The sequence below is a fragment of the Abramis brama genome (genome assembly GCF_963993115.1).
Source record: "Abramis brama genome assembly, chromosome: 17".
In the NCBI taxonomy this organism is placed as follows: Eukaryota; Metazoa; Chordata; class Actinopteri; order Cypriniformes; family Leuciscidae; genus Abramis; species Abramis brama.
This window is the reverse complement of record NC_139979.1, coordinates 32,079,864-32,095,857: the sequence shown is the minus strand read 5'-3', so window position 1 is coordinate 32,095,857 and position 15,994 is coordinate 32,079,864. Positions and strand designations below refer to the sequence as shown.

General features: G+C 36.8%; 2 protein-coding genes across 4 annotated transcripts in view; one reads left to right on the top strand and one right to left on the bottom strand.

The window, feature by feature from the left end:
• Positions 1 to 5,782, top strand: part of cnih4 (cornichon family member 4) — a 13,112-nt gene extending 7,330 nt beyond the window's left edge. For both annotated transcript variants that reach the window (XM_084089224.1, XM_084089225.1), the window contains exons 3-5: positions 1 to 26; positions 115 to 255; positions 4,337 to 5,782. The exon at positions 1 to 26 is cut by the window's left edge and continues 87 nt beyond it. In XM_084089224.1, coding sequence (XP_083945350.1) covers positions 1 to 26; positions 115 to 255; positions 4,337 to 4,364 — 195 coding nt within the window. In that variant the 3' untranslated portion in view covers positions 4,365 to 5,782. The remainder of the gene's footprint in view (positions 27 to 114; positions 256 to 4,336) is intronic.
• A 2,205-nt stretch (positions 5,783 to 7,987) lies between these two features.
• The window catches only part of wdr26a (WD repeat domain 26a), a 35,012-nt gene continuing 27,005 nt past the window's right edge, over positions 7,988 to 15,994 (bottom strand). Inside the window, exons 11-14 of one of the 2 annotated variants that reach the window (XM_084088470.1) lie at positions 15,353 to 15,431; positions 11,546 to 11,675; positions 11,278 to 11,472; positions 7,988 to 9,343 (exon numbers count right to left, since the gene is read on the bottom strand). In XM_084088470.1, coding sequence (XP_083944596.1) covers positions 9,321 to 9,343; positions 11,278 to 11,472; positions 11,546 to 11,675; positions 15,353 to 15,431 — 427 coding nt within the window. In that variant the 3' untranslated portion in view covers positions 7,988 to 9,320. Of the gene's footprint in view, positions 9,344 to 11,234; positions 11,473 to 11,545; positions 11,676 to 15,352; positions 15,432 to 15,994 lie in introns of both variants that reach the window. The other variant, XM_084088471.1, reaches the window with a different exon arrangement.

The following is a 15,994-nucleotide window of genomic DNA, read 5'->3' as shown; positions in this document are numbered from 1 at the left end:
CCTGTGGCATCATGGAACGTTTACAGGTGATATATCTGAATCACACAGAACACACACACAGTAAATAACCCTGAGAAACACTCCAGCCCTGTCATCATTAATGCCTGTGCACAGATACGTGAAGGTCCCGTTGGGGAACATGGGAGTGTATGATCCCACGGAGATCCACAACAGAGGCCAGCTCAAGTCCCATATGAAGGAAGCCATGATCAAACTGGGCTTCCACCTCCTCTGCTTCTTCATCTACCTGTACAGGTAAAACAACCACCGCATCGCTCATGTTGCTGGAATCTTACCGCGTCGCGTCTGTCTAGGTGTCTATCAAAGGTGTCATGATTGTAAAGCACTTGGGTGTACAGTAGTACATATGAATACACACATATATATACTTATATACACCCCCCCCCCCCCCCCCCCCCCTTAAAAAAAAGGTTTTAAGTCAGTTATTTATATCTTCTGCTGTAGTGTGTCAGTAGGAAATATCAGTTTACATTTCCAAACATTCTTTTTGCCATTAATTGTAATAATCCAGTGAGATGTGTGTATGCACAAAGAGTCTGACAACAGCCGGTATGATCTGATCTCACCATCATCGAGTCCGTCTGTGATTACATGAAGAAACAGAAGAAACTGAGACACTAAATCCAGAAGAACTGCGGGAACGTCTCCGAGACGCCTGAAGAAACCTTCCTGAAAAGCTTCCTGAAAAACTATGCGCAAGTGTACCTGGACAAAAGCCGTTTTAAACGCAAAGGGTCGTTACACCATATATTGATTTGAATTAGTTAATAGAAGTTAAATCATAAATTCAATTTGTGATTTTATTTTTGAAAGCATTCTCACTTTACAGCATTTTAACACAAGTGCCAGAGCTTTTCCCAGTACTGTAGCTTTGCAGGAACGTTTCTTCAGGCATTTGGGAGACGTTCCCGCAGTTCTTCTGGATTTAGTGTCTCAGTTTCTTCTGTTTCTTCATGTAATCACAGACGGACTCGATGATGGTGAGATCAGATCATACCGGCTGTTGTCAGACTCCTTGTGCATACACACATCTCACTGGATTATTACAATTAATGGCAAAAAGAATGTTTGGAAATGTAAACTGATATTTCCTACTGACACACTACAGCAAAAGATATAAATAACTGACTTAAAACCATTATTTGGGGGGGGATTAACATGCCTAAGACTTTTGCACAGTACTATATATATATTCATTCTACAGAATTTTGTATGTATGCAAATTGTATAATATCCAAGGTACACATTTCTAGTAATTGTGCTGTTAATTATCATATTGTATTTTCAGAAAGTTTTGGAATATTTTTCCTCTCCCCAAATTTGTCACTACCGAAACACAATAATAAATAATTTAATAAGAAGGCTAATATTGCCTTATTAATATTTTGTTTACATCTACCTTGTAAATATATTTTTTTGCTATTTAAAAAAAACCTTTTCACAGGTAATCAATAACAATTATAATTTTAACAATCTTTCATAAAGTTAATCATACTGATTTCAAAGTTAAGGATTCATTAGTTTGAATATACATGGAACCAAACACTATAATAACAAGTTGATAATTCAGTATACTTTATTTTAGACAAAACATCCATGGTTTCGGTCGTAACGGCACATTTTCTGACAGTAATGTTTTGGTAGCGACCACATCACATTACAGAATTTTAACTCGCATACTAAAACACACTAAGATACTTTTTGCATAACTGTACAAAAATGTTGTTTATTTCCCCCAAATAAATGATTATGTGTTCCCTTTTGTCACTACCAAAACAATGATGACATGTTTCGGTCAGGACTGTTTCGGTAGTGACAATTTAAGTTGCTTTTGAGCCTAACTCAAATATGCTAATCAGCACATGATTAACTAGCACAGTGCTGAACAGTTGTACACACACACAAACTAAATTTAATGGAATAGCACCCAAAAAAGAAAAAAACGTGTTTGGTAGTGACGTCTCTTAAAGTTACACACAGATTTTCAGATTTTTTAACACATTTCCCTCAAAATGATGGTACCTATCTATAATGAAAGATAGGCTATTGACTCGTTTGAGCGGTACGGTACGGTACCAAGTCCAACTCAGGAGAAAGACTCCCGAGGACGCGAGTCCGGTAATTCTGCAAATGGAACAGTTGTGTTCTTGAAAGCGTAACTCAACTCGCTCCGCTACTCCAGCTATCTCTGTATGTACATTTTAGGCAACAATAAAACTAAATAATTTATAAAACACCACTCTGCCTCTTTTCGTTTTCATTTAAAGAAATATTATAGCCACTCAAATGTGGTTCAGGCAACACATATTGATTATTCGCTTCATGTATAACAACGTTAGCCTATTTATAACAAAACGAAATATAAAACACAACCCTGCCTCTTTTCGTTTTAAATTTTAAAAATATTAAACATTAATATGGTCCAGGCAATATGTGCATTTGTACTCTGATCATCTTCACTGTAATACAATTAAAAATGACAAATCGTACCGTCTTTTTTTTTTTTTCAGTTTGATCAATAATAGCCATTATAAAAGTATAAGTGAAAGGTATTCAGTCAAACATACAAAGTCAGCGCTCTAGTCTAACGATACAACGGTAAAGTTAAATAGCCTAAATATACAGTTATGAAACTTCACTTTGCCCTCAGCCAAAACGATTGGCCAGGGAACAAATTATAGATTCACGAGATATCGCCCGTTAGATATAGACAAGATGAATTATATCTCATGTTTAACCAGTACAGAGACGTCCAATGTTTCATAAAACACTGAAGCTTCCCCGGGCGTCGCCATTGATTAGCAGACCATCACCTGCTGTTAGCATCCCATTGACTCCCATTCATTTTGGCGTCACTTTGACAGCGAATAACTTAACATCTGAGGTGTTTAAAGACTCCATTTGTCCATTATTTATTTCTAAAGAAACACGAAAATGTATAAAAGGCTCCATTACCTTGTATCTTACGTTATGGCCCTGTAGAAGCAGTTTTTGTAAAAATAGGCTAACGATTGCGTCATAGCCACGCGACTCTCTGTCGCACAGTAGAGCGATTACCGTATGGACAGGAGGAGAAGCTCGCGGGCAATCAGGGGGACGTGGAGGCAAAATGACAAAGTAATTAATCAGAATACCTAGCAAAAGTTGCTCCTGCTCCAGCTCATGGACAGCTCCTACTCACACTCTCCGTCTCTGCAAGATTTAGAAGGGAATGATTCAGATTTCTCTTGGCACAGCTACTAGAAGACAGACGGGTTGCTCACGTCACATCTACGTCGTCAAGCTCAGTTTGAGTCTGCGCAGTCGCTCAGCCATCAGGAAGCGAGTGCTTCTAATTGACTTCACTTTCCTCCTTTGAATTCAGTGGGGTCGCTGTGTCCAGTTTATATACCGTCTATGCTTGTAGCACGCGCAAGTGACGATCCTCTGTCAACCAATCAACGTCCTGCAGTGAGTCTAGCTCCACCCTTTAGTACCGTACCACTGTGCTGGTACCCCAATGGAAGGGTACCGAAAAAGTGGTACGGTAACGGTTCGGCATTTTGGTACCATTCACAACTTTTGATAGTGGAAACGGAAATAATTGCGTACCGTACCGCTCAGTGGAGACGAGAGAGGCACACAGGAATATTTCCTGATCAAAAATGTAGGGGTGTGGTTAAAATCAGTCTCAGCCCATGGACTAAAACACACACTGTTTCGGTAGTGACATGAAAATGCGGGACACATTTTTTCTTTACTTTTTAAAATAAATCAAAAGGGTATTTTTAAAAACAACAATGGCAAAAATATCATTATATCATTTTCACAAGCTGAGATTTAGGGGTTAGGGTTCGGGACAGCCACCTCCCAATTGAAAGTACCCAATAAATGATGATTTTATTTATATTAAGCTTACTTATATTTTAAATATTATTGTGGGATGCAATAGATAATTGAGGGATCTTAGTAAACATCTAAAATTTGAATACTTAAATGCTTTTTAAATGTGTTTTTTTGGTTGTTGGACAGCAGTTTGCACCAGTTCAGTAGAATGGCCCATATATATGTGTGTGTATGTATATATTTGTTTATTTTACAATGAAATATTGTTGAAATTGTAATATTTATTGATTTGGAAATAGTTTTTTGTCTTTAGTTGATCACATGCCTGTATACTAAATTCCACAAAACATACTATTAAATCACATATAATCTAGAAATGACCCATCTAGCAGTGTGTTAGTTGGCAGATTAAAAGAGTAAACAGCTAGTAAGAAGAGCTGTAGCGCGAGTGTGTGTGAACGAGGTTCATCATCTCTGGTGTGTTTTTCAGCATGATCCTGGCGCTCATCAACGACTGACCCGCAACAGTCTTCTGAACACACACTGCCAAATCATAAACTGGCCTTTACACTTTGCAAAGAACTTCATGAATCCCAATCAGAAGATCAAGCCCAGCTCTCCTCAAGACCTCATCACTCGTTCCCCACAGAAACAGCACGTCAGCTGACCTTCAGTCGTGTGTGTGTGTGTGTGTGTGTGTGTGTTTCCTGCACTGACTGCTTCTCAGGGCTGAAGCATCGAGACAATCGCACTGACTCACTGAAGCGTAAGATTCAGAACACACACACACACGCACACACACACACACACACAGAACAAATATGCCCGTGCAGATTAAGCCTGTTTTAGGACCGTTGGGATTATTTTCATGGCAATTAATGGCAAGTATTATTACTGTAATGTTTACGGTTGAGGTTTCTTTTCTTTTCTTATTACAACACTCCATGCTTGTTCCGTTGTTTAGTAGAATATGTTAAAAACAGTTCAACAGATATTACTGTGATGCACAAGTGCAGTCAGGAGAGTTTTGCAGTGTGGTAATGACTGGGAACACAATGTGCTTATCTAAATAATCTCTTTTTGTGTCTTGATTATTGTGTGATTTCTGACCTGGATATGATCATCTGTTCCACATGCACACACACACACACGTTTTTAAAATGTGTTTTGTTGGAAGAGGGGTCTGTTTCTGGTTTAGAGTTTAGCGAGTGATTCAGCAGAACACTAACACCCAGAACAAGCCTCTGATTCACATCAGCTTCCCCACTCTGACATGTCAATGGCTCGTGTTTGTGTAATTTCATTGCTTTAGTGCCTCCTGCTTTTCAGATCCGTCGAGCTGAGACTGAAGACTCTGTTTAGAACCATTAAGATTTATTTTTTTTATGATATTTTAATGAAAATTAGGCACATTTCCCCCAGTATTATTATCATCGCTGTTTTCTAAATGATTCTAATTGCAGTAATAATTCTCAGAACTCGTGTAATGCATATCGTGGTGTTGATGCTGCCTGCTGATTTCTGGACATATTCATTTTTAATGGTGGAGATGAACATGGATTGTCATTTAAATATTGTCTCGGTACAAAACATCTTAATGGTGCTTAAAACGGTTGTAATTAGTTTTAGACAAGATCTTTATTTGATTGATTTTGAAATGTGACTGACGAGTCCCCTTCAGTGAACGCTGGGTAAGCGTGTGTGTAGTTCCCTCGGCTCTACGCTACGCAGGTCTAGTGATGTGTCCAGCCAAACAGTGCATCACATGATCGGACTTTATCAGTCGTCGAATGGTCCTGTTCGATGCCATGTCTCAATGTACCAGTCATTTGATGAGGGTTTGGTTTGTAATCATGTGAAATCACTGTCATCAGTTTTGTTTTTTATGCATATTTGCGGTTGTGGGGTTTCTTAAATAAAAAGATGATTATGAATATCAAGTTTTCACAATGCATTCATATTCAATTAAATGCACATTATACATTGCAATCCAGTTGTTCTAAATCTACATTTTGGATTATTTTTTTTTTTTTTTCATAGAAAATGGAGAACACAATCATATTGGATACTTTCTAATTTTTTGAATACCTAAATGCATTTGCTATTGCAATTCTACCAGTGTTATTAAACATTGTTGGGATACTATTATAGATTTTATTAATATTTTGCTTTTTTTGTGTGTTTTCATTTTAGTTTAGGGTCCAATTCTCACTATAAACTAGTTGCTTATTATCATGCATATTACTAGGATATTGGCTGTTTATTAGTACTTATAAAGCACATATTAATGCCTTATTCTGCATGATCATATTCTACATCCCTTAATCCACCCAATACCTAAACTTAACATCTACCAAGAATTGGACCCTAAGTGTGACCTAAAGTTTTAGTAATTTTTAGTTTTTGTCACTTTTATTAGTTTTTGTCTAACCAGTTTGGTCACTCTTTAGGGTCCAATTATCACTATATTAACTATGACTTTTTCCCCAACACACTCATAATTACTGCTTATTAATAGTCAGTAAGGTAGTTGTTAAGTTTAGGTATTGGTTTAGATTAAGGGATGTAGAATATGGTCATGCAGAATAAGGCATTAATATGTGCTTTATAAGTACTAATAAACAGCCAATATCCTAGTAATATGCATGATAATAAGATGCTAGTTAGTGAGAATTGGACCTTAAACTAAAGTGTTACCCACAGTTTTTATTTCATTGTTTCAATCAAGAACTGGAAAAGTCATGGACATTTATTTCTATTTCTAGATATTCATCTAATAGAATCTTATTTGACGACAAACTAAATCACAACAAATTCCATCGTCGGACCTTTTTGACCACTAGACCAACAGAAGTGAAGACTTGATAGTTTAAAACCCTGAATGCTTTATTGAAAGTATGTATACATAACACCTCTCCTACAGAACATTACATAATAGTACAATCACTTAGAATAATAACACACTGAAATGCAAATAAGATCCTCAGATCCTGACTGCAATAAACGCAAGTCTCCACCAGAACTCCACCCAGGGCGCTACCGTTGCCCCGCGGCTCAAGCACATAAAGTCAAACTAAGACTGAAAAGAAACACAAATATCCAGAAGAAAAGGAAGGTTCAGTTGCATAAACCAGAACGTACAACACCACGATTGTGTGATATCTCCACATGTGAGAGGGTGTTACTGCATGCACCTGTTCGTTCTTTCCGCTAGTGCGCGTCAGTCCTCGCTAGCGGAACAGGTCTGGCTGGTCAGGGTACGAATAACCTGTACAAGGAGTTTACCTGATGCAGGTGAGAAACGCTTAACATTTGTACGGGAGGATACATGGCAAGAAATATACACATGTGTTATATATATATATATATATATATATATATATATATATATATATATACACGCACATAGATATGTATATATATATATATATATATATATATATATGTATACATATTTATAAGTGCTGTCAAATTGATTAATCGCAGTTAGTCACATCTAACATAAAAGTTTATGATATCTGTAGATATTTTTTTATATATATTAGTGCTGTCAAATCGATTAATCACATCTAACTAAAGTTTGTTTACATAATGTGTATTGTGGGTGTATATATATATATATATATATATATATGTCTGTCTGTGTGTATACTGTATATACACACATTTATACATGTGTACATGTATACACAGATACGCACACATACACTATATATATATATATATATAAATATAATAATATATACACACACATATATATAAACAAACTTATGTTAGATGCGATTAATCACGACTAATCGATTTGACAGCACTATTTTATGTGTGTGGTCATATGTATATATACACACACACACACACACATACATATATATATATATATGATGCATACGTGTGTATTTACATATTGTATAAACAAACTTATGTTAGATGCGATTAATCATTTTGACATCACAAATATATATATATATATAGATTCCTTATATACATGTATATGAAGAGCACATAATAACAGAATAAATCATAGTGGGCAAAGTTTCTTTCGCTCGACTGATGAATACCTAAATTATTTCAGGGTACACCTGCGTGTACTAATGCATAATATGGTACGAAAGTATATAAGAAATTCACAAATAGAAAAAAGCATTCGAGACATCCTTTATATGATAATACAAGGGGAAAAAAGGCTAAACAAATTATAAATCAACCCAAAATAAAATCAATTAAACTAAGAAAATCAAAGCTGATGAGTAATCATATACATGTCTAGAAAAGCATTAAAAAAAACATAAAAAGTCAAGAAGTGATAATATGAAAGAGGAAACGGGACCCAAGAGGAGAATATGACGCAACGAACATGATGGAAACAAACTCGAGAAACATATTTGAGAGTCTGTGCATTTGTTCAGTGTGCTGGCGTACTTACCGTCACAAAATCATTCCTCATACACTAACAGCCTGGACCGTGTTGCAGACACCTACTAGCCACTTACGTAAAGTCAAAGTTTGCACGCTGCAGGCTGATATTTACATGTGGGACGTGACATCAGCACGTGTGTGTGTCGTCAGCAGGACGACTATAGCAAGCCTATACGGGTCGCAGGTGCGCTTTCAACCCCGTTACCGAAAAATAACCATGTCCTGTTATGCGTCTATCTTTGTAAATCTACATCGGCTCGTCACAAGAATAAAGATTAATAATCCGTCACCTCTAGAAAACCTTCCCCCTTTCATAATTAGCATAATAAAGTACCATAAGCAATGAAAGAAAACTGCGGATCGGGGTCATGGTTGGAATTTTCTAATCGAAAATGAATATCTAGCTGTTAAAAATGCCAGTGAATTGAGTCTTTTAAAAATGTCGTGGGTCACAGAGGGAAAGGACAACGATATCTTATATCTCTGCTGGTGAAGACACTTACTTTCAAGCATACGAATTGGCTTAAAGAAGTTCATGCTGAAAAATAAGGATATGATTTGTTTGCTCTCCGTTTACACGTGCGTCTTTGAGACCACGGAGAAGTTCGCACATGCCGGAAAAGCATTTTTTTTTTTTGTCCCCTGGCTGAGTGAATATTGTACAGAACACAAAGCAAGCCTGTGGCCTTGATTCATTCACAATAATAAATTAAAGCCGTAATAAATAAGGTTGTTTGTCCGTGTGTGTGAGTGTGTGTGCGCGCATGTGGGTTCAGGAGGCAGTCGTCCACTCAGGATGCAGTGTAGAAAGGAGGAGGAGGGGCTTAAGCCGAAGAGGGGCGTGTCCTCGGCGTGTCCGTTTCGGATTTGAAGTCAGATGTGTGAGGGCAGCAGCCGGCTTCATGTTGTTCGAGTGAAACGGCGTGGGGATGTGAAACCGCCAGGAAAAAACATCCATCTGCCGTACGATTTACTTATATTTTCATTCTTCATTCACAAAGTCTATAGTGTGTCTCACTGTATGTTTTCCAAAGTGGACATCTGCTCCAGAGTCAACATCAACTGTCCATGCTAAAGCATTCTGCAGAAGAAGAGAAGCAGAGAGACCACAGTGACAAACTAGTCATCTTTCTAACATGTGCTATTCAACTCAGCTCCGTTTAAAGTGCCCCATTATGCTTTTTTTGGATATTACCTTTCATGCAGTGTGTAATATAGCTGTTTGTGAATGTAAAAGATCTGCAAAGTTTTAAAGATCAAAATGCAGATAAATGGAGTAATTGTCTCCCAAAAGAAAGAATCGATTCTGAACTGCGGAAACGAGTCGTCAGTGATTCCAGTCTCACTTCCTGTTACAAACCTATGTAACAATGTAACAAATTTGCATAATTCCCATATGCGCTGTAAGCAGTCGACCAATCACAACAGACTGGGCCATCTGACCAATCAGAGCAGAGTAGACCAATCACAACAGACTGACCATCTGACCAATCAGAGCAGAGTAGACCAATCACAACAGACTGGACCATCTGACCAATCAGAGCAGAGTAGACCAATCACAACAGACTGGGCCATCTGACCAATCAGAGCAGAGTAGACCAATCACAACAGACTGACCATCTGACCAATCAGAGCAGAGTAGACCAATCACAACAGACTGGGCCATCTGACCAATCAGAGCAGAGTAGACCAATCAGAGCAGAGTAGACCAATCACAACAGACTGGGCCATCTGACCAATCAGAGCAGAGTAGACCAATCACAACAGACTGACCATCTGACCAATCAGAGCAGAGTAGACCAATCACAACAGACTGGGCCATCTGACCAATCAGAGCAGAGTAGACCAATCAGAGCAGAGTAGACCAATCACAACAGACTGGGCCATCTGACCAATCAGAGCAGAGTAGACCAATCACAACAGACTGGACCATCTGACCAATCAGAGCAGAGTAGACCAATCACAACAGACTGGGCCATCTGACCAATCAGAGCAGAGTAGACCAATCACAACAGACTGACCATCTGACCAATCAGAGCAGAGTAGACCAATCACAACAGACTGGACCATCTGACCAATCAGAGCAGAGTAGACCAATCACAACAGACTGGACCATCTGACCAATCAGAGCAGAGTAGACCAATCACAACAGACTGGACCATCTGACCAATCAGAGCAGAGGAGGCTCTCGGAAAGGAGAGAGACTGAATCCTTTATCGAACTGTCGAACCGTTTCAGACACTGAGAAAAGAGCTGATGCTGCAATGTATAAAATAAGAAAATGAAAGTGTTTTTTTTTACTTTGGATGCATTTTTGCAAATTTGGAACATTTCAAATGGCATAATGGGGCACTTTAATTCTGAATCTGAGCTAAACATTTAAATTCCAGAAGCATATTAAAAAGCAATAGTTAAGAGTTGTTCAGATCCTCTATGTGCATTATAAAGTCCAGATTAGATGCCTACTTTGTGTCAAAAGCTTTTTATTATCTTAATTATTAAGGTAGTTAATATTATAATTAATTTTAGTTTCTGAATATTTATAAAAACATTTTTAAAGTTTTTAAAGATCTCAAGAAATGGCTTGACCAATGTAACCATTTCCCACTGAAACAGGAAGTCTGAACAGATTGTTTAAAATAGCTCTAATTCCCATTAATTTTCCCCATAGGGATTTAAAAAAAGTCTTTGTTAAAGCGTCACACAGCAACTGGGTAGTTGACATGTTAAAATGTTAAAAACATTGAATCACATATACATTCAAATAAATGTTGCATGTTCAAAGTGCATATTCAACATCATATAATTGATTTTTTTCCTATCTTAAACGTTTAAAGTAGTACAAATATTCCATATAATGTCTCATTTCACATAAAATCTGCATGCAATACGATAAAAAAATAAAAAAATATATATAGCTAAATATGTTTAGATTTAGTTTAGCAAGTGTTCTATGTCAACTACCCACTTACATCAAACTAGGAGCATATTCCAGTCAGACGAGGAGGTTCATACCAGTTAGGCCCTCGGGCTCCTGGGAGTCCAGAAAGGGGGCGGGACCCCAGACCCGTATGGTGCCGTCGTCCGAGGCGCTGGCCATCAGGCCCGGCAGAACCGGGTTCCAGCTCACGCAGTTGACGGTGCGCGTGTGACCCGTCAGCTCGGCGATGGGCAGCTCGCTGCGCTTGTGCCAGATGTAAACTTTGTGGTCTAGAGACAACAGACGGTTCTCAAAACCCCATCAGACCTCAGCGGGAACTCACTCAGACCTGCGCACTCTTACCTTCACTGCCACTCGCAATAAAGTCTTCGTTGTAGCCGCCAAAACAGGAGTGGATGGTGTAGAAGCCCTGAGTCACACCTTGGTACTTCCTGACTAATACCCGGTCCTGCAGGTCCCACAGATGAACTCCCTAAACACGCCGAGAGAGGAAAGCACACTGAGACATCAGCTTTATTTACATGAGTAATAAGTCAAAGATTCCTCGTTTAGCGGAACTAGTATGACCAAAATCTCACATCAGGACATGAGGTCTGTGGTACATGAGGTAAATATTTACAACAAGGGCCCATTTAGTTAGCAACACCCAACGTCCTCCAATCCAGTCAATTCCCCTCAGACAAAATCAAGCCCCGCCCTACATTAGCTCCAGTCCCAGAAGCCGCTTCACTCGGATATATACGTCACAATAGGGATGAAAAGACTATCGCAACTTCTGCTTCATGCTGACTTTAAACATACAGTATGGCATTTTTCGCCGCTAGGGGTCGCTAACCTATTTACAATAACAAAGGCGTAGTTTGATGACGCAACATTTGCTAAGAATTATGGATCTTGTCGTCAACGTCAAGCCGACCGATCTAATAATGTTTATGGATGACTGAATACATCGATGCTTTTATCATGACTGTGATATGAAGCAGTTCGGGATTGCTAAGAGACAGCTATCAGCTCCACACGCGACGCGAGTCCCGCGGATATAAGAGGAATATGGACATTTCATTCTACCGAACTACACGCATAATTACTACTCACAGGTCAGTTTATTAGACAAATTAAACTTGTGAGGTAACGCAGCGCTGTTTCACTTGGTCTAACATTACACTATCACACTAAACTGCATTTGAGTGTGTTGAAATGTATGTGTTAGTTTGTCTGTATGAGACTAGCAGTAAACTAGATCAACATTAGAATAACATACAGATCATATTATGACATTTTATCATTGTTGAACTATATAACATTGATTAGTTTGATGTAAATGTGCTCACCTGTTTAATAAAGTACATGTAGGAGCGGTCGAAGTCTCGGACGTGGAGCTCTCGTTTATATACTGTCTATGGGAGCTCTCGGCATCTCGAAAACACCGCGCTGATATTGATTCTCGTTTTAGTTCTCCTTTTTTATCCAAAGTCTGCTTGCCATGGTCCATAATGTTTGAACGAAACAACAACAGCGTGCAGATAGACATTGCGAACTACAGTGGTCCACGTCTGTCGCTTCGGTTACTATCAGACGGCTCTGGTTCATAGCTCTGGTTGCCATGGCAGCACGAGCGGAAACCAGGGACAACGCGGATATGATGGCATTGACGGCGACAAAACGGAAATAAAGAAACGGGACGTTTCTCGAATTAAATTACAAATTTCTCCTGGTTTGAAAGTTGTTGGAAACAGTCGGGATAATGTAAGTACACAACTAAAAAATATATATAACATAGATATAGTGATTTTTGCTATTTTTAAAGCAAAAAAGATACATATTGTGCCTTTAAGTTCAGTCATCTATTCAAGTGCAGACATCTATTCTTTTACTCCATTAATCTCCTAAATAACCATGTTTATGAGGGCTATTTTTAGATCATTTGGTAAATTAAATCCTCCTTAGACTTCTCTATTTTTGGTGCGTTTACACCAATTACCGTAATTATGAAATGACAACCAGACATCCTACTCTGAGACGCTCAGACTCTCAGAATTATGCATTTTAATGGCAACACTATCACACCAAAATTATTCAGTTTGAGTAATTAATAAAACAAAAGCCGATATGCAAGTTATTAATAAGTTAGTAGGACATTACACGTTTGTGCTCACTTCATTACCATATATGGCAACACTTTATAATAACTTTTATAAATCATTAACAAACTTTATATAATGATTAACGGATCATTAGTTAATATATATATATTCACATAGCTAAACTTATGAGATAATGTGCTTGTTAATGTTAACTAATGAACTTACTAAACGTTACATAATGATGAACAGATCATGATTTAATGTAAATTAAAATGCTTACAAATGTTATTAAACTCAATTCATATGATCATGCACTTTTTGAAAATATATAAATGTTAAAAAAAAGTGCATTAGGTAATATATGAAATAAAGTTTAATAAAAAATATATATTATATTCATATATTATAATATATGAACTTAAAAGTTTAAAGGCATTTGGTGGCAGACTGTGCTTATGAGTTTGTGACTCATGTTAACATGAGTAGTGTGTGAAGTGCTTAAAATTACTAATTAAACTATTATTTTCACAACATTTGTAAATGTAAAAAAAAAGTGCATTAAGTAATAAAAGAGTTGAATTTTAATGCCATGTTAGCATTTTATTTACATAATGATTCAAATATAATTTAAACATTAACAAGCATATTATCTCATAGCTATTTAAATATATATTAATTAATGATGTTAAGCATTATATGTTTCTTAATTTATTAATGAAGCTTTTAATCATTGCAATCCAATAATGATCTGTTAATCAATATGTAATGTTTAATAAGCAAGTTCATTAGTAAACATTAACAAGCACATTATCTCATATTTCTAGCTATGTGAATATATATTAACTAATGATCTGTTAAGCATTGTGTAACGTTTGTTAAAGCTTTATTAATAAAAGTGTTACCTACTGTATTCTATATTTATTATACAGGCAAGTGATCAGATGAAGATCAACCCCCCAGTTTTATTTTACTATTAAAATAATGCATACTACTGTAAAGAAAAAAAGAAAAACAAGAAAAGAGGATTAAATAATCATCATAGTAATAATGTATTATGTTATAATACAATACATGTTATAATAAAAGTAATAAGAGAATTGTTGTTTTTATTATTATTGATAAAAAATTATAATAATAAATACTATTATTGTTATTTTATTTGACAGTAAATTATTTTATTTGAAGAACAGTAAAATTACAATACTAACATTTATGGTTGCCTTAATTTCTTTGTTTTTAAACCATTGAGCTTTTATTTTGGCAGAAATGTATTTTGTTGACACAGATTTATAAATGTTTCTCATTATGAATTTGGAAAGATGGTTGATGCATGTTGCGCTCCCAAATGCAAATTGTAAGCAACTCAAACACACAGAGTAGCATTTACTGTGAATAAAAACTGGAAGTGCTGTGCTTTACTCTGAAACATGCAACGTGTCAGACTATATATTTATATAATTACATCACAACTGTTGTGATTTGATGATCGCACTAAGCTAGATCACATTCTCACAACCATGCATTGTCAAAATACATTAAAAAGTTACCGGGTAACAGGCGAGTAACTTGAACTCTGGCTAACATGCTAATAGTGTCAGAAGCAATCCGTGCATGAAATAAATGTATTAGCAAATGCAACATTTTCTAATACCAATTACGCAATTCATACGGTCATTATTTTCAGGTCAGAAAATACAGGAAAATAAATCACATCCCTAATTATAGTTTATTTTCAGATTAATCTTGCATTCTTAAGACATTAACAATAGTTAATAATAGAAATATATTACGAGATAACATTTAACCGCTGAGGATGCTGTCATTCTGAGTGTTTCTGAGTACAAGTGCAAGTTTACAAGTCGTCATTACGAGATCTACAAGGACGTCGGCACTTTTCCGGATGTCGAAATCGGTAATTCGGTCGTTCCGTCATGGCGTGAATTCACTGTTAAACCTTTTTAGAACTTTATGTAATCCCACCAAGATCAGATCAGATTGTTCATAGCAAAACAACAAGTCTGGCATCAGTACAAAAACAGCTTGAGATGAAACATAAGCTACTCACCTGAGTCGCGACATTTAACAGAGCTAATCTTCCATTCTTTGACACGGTGAAGGACATTACAGGGTGGTCTTCTTGAACTCTATAAGAGACGACAAGCAAACACACACCAGCACATCCACATAACTCAAACAAACACTGTCAGAATGCCATAACAGGATCTTAAAGTCACAAGTAAGGCTGGGCAAAAACGATTTTTCGATGAATCGTTTTTTAAAATCGATTCTCAAAGGCCACGAAACGATTTTTTCCATATTTATGTATCTATCACCCAAAAGCCAGTATTAGTTTCCCTCCACTGTTCACAGGTTTGCAGTCTCCATGTTACAGCTAATGCTGAGAGATTTTATGTTTGTTTTATCTTAAACAAAATAACCTGATCCTGTTTGATCAAGGCGTGCGACTTTTCTCACTCAGCATCATTTTCAGCATCAATTTTTCATCTTGCATCAAAATCCTGTCTATTCATTGAATGCATTTGACATATAGAGTTGGGTTCTGTTTTAATGTACCGAAGTGTACCTAAAATAAAAGGAGTTTAAGAGTTCTTCATTTCTTTTTATTAATTAACCACTTGTAAACTTATATTCACTGTTCTTTTTTTATAAATATATGATTTAAATTAAATCTATATTCATAGAGTCG